This window comes from Dasypus novemcinctus, chromosome 18 (assembly GCF_030445035.2).
Source record: "Dasypus novemcinctus isolate mDasNov1 chromosome 18, mDasNov1.1.hap2, whole genome shotgun sequence".
Taxonomy (NCBI): domain Eukaryota; kingdom Metazoa; phylum Chordata; class Mammalia; order Cingulata; family Dasypodidae; genus Dasypus; species Dasypus novemcinctus.
Window position 1 is genome coordinate 34,722,715 of NC_080690.1, and position 8,100 is coordinate 34,730,814.

The 8,100-nt window shown below is 51.9% G+C and overlaps 1 protein-coding gene across 2 annotated transcripts in view; it reads right to left on the reverse strand.

Annotated features, from left to right (window-relative positions):
* The window catches only part of GNAO1 (G protein subunit alpha o1), a 184,559-nt gene extending 178,805 nt beyond the window's left edge, over window positions 1-5,754 (reverse strand). Inside the window, exons 1-2 of one of the 2 annotated variants that reach the window (XM_058279997.1) lie at window positions 4,639-5,637; window positions 4,361-4,403 (exon numbers count right to left, since the gene is read on the reverse strand). In XM_058279997.1, the coding sequence (XP_058135980.1) occupies window positions 4,361-4,403; window positions 4,639-4,756 (161 nt within the window). In that variant the 5' untranslated portion in view covers window positions 4,757-5,637. Of the gene's footprint in view, window positions 1-4,360; window positions 4,404-4,638 lie in introns of both variants that reach the window. The other variant, XM_058279998.2, reaches the window with a different exon arrangement.
* Window positions 5,755-8,100: the final 2,346 nt, after the last annotated feature.

Here is an 8,100-nt window from a genome sequence, read left to right on the forward strand (position 1 = left end):
CTCCAACATGGAACCCTTTGGGTATGTGTGGGAAACGCCCTTTTAGATGGCTATGACTTGCCATTCACCTCCACTACTGTCTGTTACCTAGTAAATGCTGAACAGGGATATACTGAAGGGCCACATGCTTGTCCTGAATCCAAACCAAATAGTAGACAGCCTAATTACAAAGTCAGGGTCAGAGCTGGAAAGAGGAAACCACCAGCTTTTTGGGAGCAGGTTCTCTCTTAAAACTGCCTTGCCTGACAGGGTGGGGTCTGTCCTGGGAATGACATTTCACTGCAAGGGCTGGTACCTTGGAAATTAATGCACATACAAAGTGTTCCATTTACTTTGTCCATTTATGTAAAACCTATCAGCTAGAAAGCCATGCATTTATCTTCCTAAAAATCTGCTTAATGCTCCAGAGACAGAGAGCTTGAACATGACATCACAGAAAACCCAACATCTCAAATGAGGGCAAACTGCGGTGCCCACAGCAGCTCCACAGTTCATTTTACATTTTCATCAGATAGATTGTCCAAGCAGTTGTCATTATTTGCTCAGAATTGGGAAGCCACTTAAAGGGATATTTTAATTCTCTAAGAGATTTCTTGGTAAGGGTATTGGTAAGTAAATTAAATTGACATTTCCTTTTAAAATCTTGATTAGTTTGCATAACTCAAAGAGCCATACCGATCGACTGCAAAAGTGATGGGCTGTATAACAGGTGAGGTCACGACCCCCTAAGAAGCAAAATTATTAAAAGTACCAAAGAAAAGAGCCCCTGATTACCCAGGCTATGTTTAAAATTATGTTTGTGCTGCCTCAATTATCATGGTTTATTTCTTGTCACTGAAGTGTTTTGGATTGTTTGACACACAGCTCCCAAACACTAACTCACAGTTCTATACACAAAGAAAAAAAAAAAACAGAAAACTATGTTCAAATGAAAATTTTAATAAACTATTGAGAATCGGGCTTTCAAAAGGACAATCTAATTGGCAGCATCTTTTAAATGGATGGAAGTTCCCCCTTACAACATGTATTAATCAGAAGAATTCCAAATTGCAATGTTCCTAGGCTGATGTGGGTGTTAACACTGTTCTGAGCAGCATCTGCCAGCCATTACTTTATCATGAAACTGCAGTTACTATAGGCATATATGGAAACCTATTCCTTCTTCTAATCAGCACACCACAGCATGGGTGAGAATACAAGCTGAATGGTGCAGCTCTTAGCTCTTCTTCTGGAGATGCTGAATGAAAAAGGCTTGGGAATGTCTGCTGATCAATAGTCTTGCCCTCAATCCAGCAGGTTGGGCCAGTAAACCCCAGTCTCCATTAGGAAATCATCTGGTTCTCACAGAGATCACCCAAAGAAGACTTATATCTAAGTTTATCTGCCCAGGTGAAATAAAACAGCATCCTAATTAACTCATATGTGTGGCCTAGGTTGGTCACCAATCACATGCAGGAAAGTCTGAAATTGCTTCCTCGACTGCCCCCTAGCTTTGCAGACGTGGCCCCATCCACGGTACAGCTCCCCTGACTCAGTGACTCTCAGTCAAGTGGCCATTGTGAAAACCATCTCTGCAAGGGAGGACTTGAAAGAATTTGTCACTAGGATACAGTGACACCAACCCCACATTTTGTGGTTAATAAAACAAGTCCTGCCTCCAGCTTGGCACAAGGCCCTGATCTGACTTATTTCAAGCCAACCTGGAGGGCTCACAGGAAAAGCTGCCATTCAAGAATGCTGCACAACTGGGTGCCAGGGACCTTACCCTAGTACCTTGTGGCAAAATGTACAGGGGTCAGAAACCTTTCTGTCTAGTCTTTTGAGCAAATATAGTGTATTTCCTTTAAAAAGCTGGTGTATAGAGGGATTTTTTTAAAGTATGAAATGTTCTACCTCCAAAATCTCAGTTTTGCCTGACATTTTTCTCCAAAGAGGTGTCAGTGCACATTTCTGTGGGGTTAGAAGAGCTGGGAATGTAGGGAGAAAAGAAGCAGCACTCTGATTTCCAATTTAAACATCTCTAGCATCAAGCACTTCCCCTACCCCCTCCCCCAGTGTCCCAATGTAATCATATATACCAATGGGAGACACACAGGACTTTCCCCAGAAAGTCAACCCACAGGCTTCATTTAAGATTTCCTACCCCAGAACATAATTAGGAATTTTCCTTCTCAAATGGCACACCTACCTCCTTGGAGAGCTCAGCTCTCTTTGAATGAAAAAGACGAAGTAGGTAGGTAATATTATCCTTTGGGGGACTCAGTATATATTTTTAAACTTCTTATTAATTCAACCTAATTTATGGGACATGTTCAGGGAGTTCAGATAACGTGTTGCTTTGGCGGATACAAAGTTAATTTGCAGATTCGAGCAAATAGACGCTCCCTTCCCGTCTATTCCCGCGAACGTTTCCGAACCCCTCTCCGAATGCCGAACGTCCTCCGAAGGGGCTGGTGCTCTCCGCCAGGGTTCCGACTCAGCTCCGAACACCGCCGAGTCCCTCCGAGCCCCGCCCCATCGACTTTTCGGGCCTCGGCTGGGCGCTGTCCACCACTCGCAACGCCTGAAACCTCACGCAGCCCCGGTGGCTGGGGCTTCGAGCCAGCTCCGAGCCCGCCACAGTAGATTTACAGACCTCTGAAGTTTTGAAACGAACCCCCTCGGGAGAAGGGGGTGGCGCTGCTTGCCTTTACCGACCTGCAAAGGCTCCAGGCAGACGCATCCTGCACCTTGTTGCAAAGAGCAATTCCCCAGGACCTGCCTCCCCATCCATCTGGGTTGTACAAGCTCCAGAGAAGCCCCGGACCAAATTACCCGCGGCTCAGAGAAGTGCTGCGAGCAGAGGGGGCCTCAGCGAAGAAAGCCCTGGGGAGCTCTTGAACAAAAATAAGAACATGTCAAGCAGATGGGGAAAACTGTCTCTGAGTCGCTACTCCCTGCCATCATGGCGCCGCCTAGAACCCGCTTGTCATGCCTGTTACACATGCGAGATTTTTTGCATCTTGGTTCATCTAAAACCACAAGCATGTTTCGTCTCCCACCCACATTCCCACGAAAGGGGTTTTTATTTTCCATTGTTTTCCTACGGGATGCAATTACTTCGCCTATTCTGTCAAGCTGAAAAATAATCATTTTTGTTTACCGCACAACAACCCCTAATTAGGAGCCGTGTGTGTGCGAAGGTGTCACAGCAAAGCGACGTGGAATCCTAGCTAAACGCTCTTAACGAACTCCTCCATTCCGAGCTGACAGGTCAACGGAAGCAGCCCAGCTCCGAGGCCCCGAGGGCGCGCACCCCCTCCCGGACCAAGCAAAGCCTGTGGGCTCACCACGAACTGCCGAGTGGAGGGGGCCAGAAGCGAGCCTGAGTGCAAAGGAGGGGCGAGGCTCCTTATTGAGAAAGTGTGGAAGAGAAGGAATATCCCATTTTGTTTCAATTTTCAACCATCACTCAAATCCACCCCCAGTTAATTAGGAGGGGAAACCGATATCTAAGGCAAAAGGGGGTGGCAGCAAGTGGGGCCTGAAATCCGCATTGTGGGTAGATTAAATGGAATACGGCCTATGCAAAGTGTAAATACACTACTAAAGGCCACAGACTGAACGAAACTGCCGGTGTCAGGAGAGCAAATGCTGGGAGGGTGGGGGCGGAGAGGGGTCAGGGGCAGCAAGGAGGCGGGCTTTTAAGTCCAGCAGCCAGCGTCCCCCTTCCACCTCAGCCTTGGATACAGCTGTGCCAGTCGCATCCGCTTAGAAACCCACCCCCTTCCCCCAACACACTCTCCCTCCCCTAACCTCGCCCTAATTGGGGGTGGGGGCTAGGAGAGGCAGAAACCAGAGCCTCCAATTCAGCACCAAATCCATGAACAGCAGACATTCATCCACCACCAGTCTAGGGCTGGGTCCCCTTCATGTTTCAGCCAAGTTCAAAATCTCTGCCCCAGGAGAAGAGCTGGGGGAAGTGGGGTTATGGACGCTTAAGGGGGGTGGGGCAGAGAAACTGAGACAGAATGAGACAGAAACCGAGGCAGCAAGACACACTAAAGACCCCACGAGGAGTAATGATCAGAATCATGCCAATAGTGTGATGTTCTGATCAATATGGCGGACACTGTCATTCATACAACTACAGGCGCTCCTCTTCCCCCCGCCCCCAAAAAACACCCACCCCGGCAGTTGGGGTGGAGGACCCAAAACCAACGTAGGGTGTGGGGGAGGGGAATTAAATCGAGGTGTGTGTGTGTGTGTACGAAATCAAAAGCAGGCCTGGAGAGCAATGTGCAGTGAGCAAGGGAATATGATGGTAAAAATAATAATAATTCTTAATAAAAGTACAAATCCTGATGCCACAGGGACTTACTTCATCTGCTTCACAATGGTGCTTTTTCCTGATTCTCCAGCCCCTGTTGGGACACAGACAGGGGTAAAACTGGTGAGTGTCAGCTTAGGAAACCAGGGGGACCAGAGGGGTAAGGCATGCGAGGAGATGGGTGACCCTGGGCACATGGTGGTGACAACTCGGGACCAGGTCTCCCTGGGCGCGGGTGGGGTGGGGGAGGTGGCAGGGGGTGGGGGGAGTGCGGAGTGGCCGGGGTCGGGGGGGGGGGGGGGGGGGGGGATGGCAGCCGCGGGCCTTACCCAGCAGGAGTAATTTCACGTCTTTGGCGGCGCTGATGCCATCCTCTTTGAGGTTTTTCTCAATCGCCTTGCTCCGCTCGAGGGCGGCTCTCTCTTCTGCGCTCAGAGTACATCCCATGGTGGCACCTTCCCTGCCACAGCCCGCACGACTCGCCTGGCACGGCTCCCCGGCTCGGCGCGCCCCCCACCCCCCCAGAGAGCAGAGCCTGGCTCAAAGGGGGTAAAATCACGATATCCTCCCCTTGGCTGAAAACAAAAATGTGGAGAAACCACGACCCCCCCCCCCCAAAAGACAGCCGCTAACAAAATTCCAGCAGCGGAGACTCGCGGCAGCTGGCGGGCGTCTGGGGGTGTCGAGACGAGAGTTGCCGGGGTCGGGGGCTCCGGAGCCGAAAGAGGAGGCGCCCCCGGGCCGGGGAGGCGCGGGCTGCAGGCACTGAGGCTTGTGCACGACCCAAAATAAATAAAATAATAGTCGAGGCCGGAGCCGCAGCCGGAGCCGGCGGAGGGTGGGGTGGGGGGCAGGGTGGGTCCTGCTGCCGCTGCTGCCTGAGGAGGAGGCGGCGGCGGCGGCGGCGGCGGCGCGGGGTGTGGAGGGAGTGAGTTAGGGGCGCCGCTAGTGCATGTGCATCGCCGGTCTTCCGCCGTCGGTGTGTCCGCGGCGCCTTCGCCGACCCCCGCGCGCTGGGCAGGGCCGGGCAGGGGGCCGGGCAGGGGGCCGGGCCGAGGGCAGGTCTCTAGCAGGCGGCGGCGGCGCTGCCTCCCAGAGCTCGCATCGCTCGGTGGAGCCCACCGGAGAGAGGAGGAGAGCGCGAGGGAGCGGCGGCCACTCGGAAGCTCGAGGGGGAGAGAGAGGGAGAGAGGAAAGACCGGGCGGGGGGGCCGCGAAGGGAGGGCGGGCGCGCGCCAGAGCCCGGGCGGAGGGGGCGGCGGCGAGCTCAGCGCGCGAGTGCGCCAGCGGCTCTGCGCACCCCGCACGGCGAGCGGCCCGCTGACGTCAGCAGAGCCGCGCTCCGGGCTCCCGGGACGCGCTGGGGCGGGGGACGCGGGAGGCGCGCGCGCCGGGCCGAGCGTCAGCCCGCGGCGGCGCGCGCGCACCGCGCGGCCTCCCCACCCCCAGCGCCCTCCGGGCCGCTGCTCCCCTGGGGTGGGCGCGTGCGGTGCCGGGCGGGGGCGGGGCCTATGGCCGGGGGCGCGCGCCGGGTCTCCCCGCCCCGCGCGCAGTCTGCGCGGGTCTCCTGGGCTTTGGGGGCGCGCGGCCGGGTCTCCCTTGCGTGGGACCGACGAACCTCCGGCACCCCTCCCGCGGCCGCTCGGGCTCTCGCGCTTGCTCTCCATCTTGTCCCGCCTTCTTGGTTGTTCTGCTGCTGGGCCGTAGAAGTCGTGGCCGGGTTACCTCAGCAAATCTGAGAAGGTAGCGGGTTCTGAGTAAACTCGCGTTCCAGAGAATTCGCCTCAGAGGTTCATCGCTGCGGGGCAAGTTCGGAATTGCCTCCTTCTGCGTTCTACTAACGTGTATTGAGCACCTAGTGTGTGAGACTCGAGGCCGAGAGGAGAGGAACACGGCAGCATGAGACAGCCGGGGCCTGCCTTCGAGGAGCTTCTGGCTCCCTTGGCCGCGGTTGGTCCCGCTCCGGGATTCCCGGCCGTCGATCCCTGTGGAGGAGACAGTTCCCACCCTCGGGAAGCTTTGGTGCGGAGAGGGGAGGGACAGGTTTTAACGCGATCGTGAGCTTCTCGCCAGTGCTTGCACCCTGAACAGAGTTTAAAAGACTTCTGCACATTTTGGATGGTTGACCTTGGTTGAGGTTTACGCTTTGATTTCTCTTACCCTGCCCCTTCCCCAAACACAAGTAACATGAATTTTTGGTAGATTTTTGTTGAGAGAAGTTTTCTTCTTTTAAACTATTTTTTCCACCTCTCTTTCACTAAAGACTCAGAAATCTGGGTCAGTTATTCACTGTACAGCTAATTAAATACTGAGGAAACACAGATTTGCCAAAGATTGGATCCATTCTGGGTGGTCTCTGAGATTTTGAAGATACTAATTCTTACTGCATAAAACGGCTTTATAATCAGATCCACGAGACAGCCCCAGGGGCCCTCCTGGAGAAAGAGGCCCATGGGGAAGTTTGCATGGGGCTAAGAGGCCAGCAGCCAGTGGAAAGCGGTTTTTCTAACAGTTGGGCATTTCTGTGGCTCTGAAAGCAAATTGGTTTCACTGCAACAATAGAAAAAATAATCCCCGATTTGGAAATGTTACCAACTTGAAAATACATTTGCAAGGGGAAAGAAAAGGGCAGTTAAGGCCCACCCAGAAGAAACCTTTTTCCCCTGGAATTTTATATTTGGTATTTCCCAATATGGGTTTGCCTCCTCCTGCACATAGCTGTCTTTGTCAAATTGTATGTAATGTAATTTTAAGTATTTAAATATGAATCGCATTTTACATGTTCTAAAGGAAGCTGACAAAGGAATCCTGTAAAGAATTCTTTTACAAAGTAAAATAACTGCTTCCCTACCCCCTCAAGCCCATCTCTTTTTGCATTTGAGGACATGGAGGACAGGTTAAATATGGTTTACTTAAAATCAGGGTATCCTAAAAATCAGCCTTCCAGATCCAGAACAAAGAACCCAGGTACTCAGCATTCCATAGAATTTGTTATTTCCTCTAAAAGTTGGCTCTGACAATTATGCAAATTTGTCAGATGAAAGGGGCAAAAATCAAAAGTCTCACCCAGGTATTGCTATCCCTGCAAGGATACATAGGAAAGACTGAACAGGTAAAATACAACTATTGCATTGTAGCCTGCCAGTCAAGTTTTACATTTCAATGCTCTTTCATATCAAGTACTTCTTTAAGATCTTATATCAAGTACTTCTTTTTGTGTGTGTATTTTTTATTAAAGTTTTTTTATCACTTGATGGTTTTTCCTTCCCCTCCCCCACCCTGCAGTTTTTGCTGTCTGTGTCTATTTGCTGTGTGATCTTCTGTATCTATTTCTCTTTTTGTCATCTCATCTTTCTCCTCTAGGATTCACTGGGATTCGATTCTGGGGACCTCTGCTGTAGAGAGAGGCTCCCTGTCAGTCGTGCCATCTCAATTCCTGGTCTCTGCTGCACTTCACCTTGACTCTCCTCTTTAGTTGTGTCATCATCTTGCTGTGTGATTCACTTTCGTGGGCACTGGCTCACCACATGGGCACCTGGCTTGCCACGCGGGCACTGGCTCGTCATGTGGGCACTTGCGTGGGCACTCGGTTCACTGCACAGGCACTCAGCTCGCCATGTGGGCACTGGCTTGCCGCACAGGCAAGCTTTCTCTTCTTTTTCACCAGTTGGCCCCAGGGATTGAACCTTATCACTTGAGCCACATCGGCTTCCCTCAAGTACTTCTTAATTTAAGATGTTAGGCTTTCGTGTGGTATTCAGGTTTGTATAGTTGAATCATACTATCCTTGA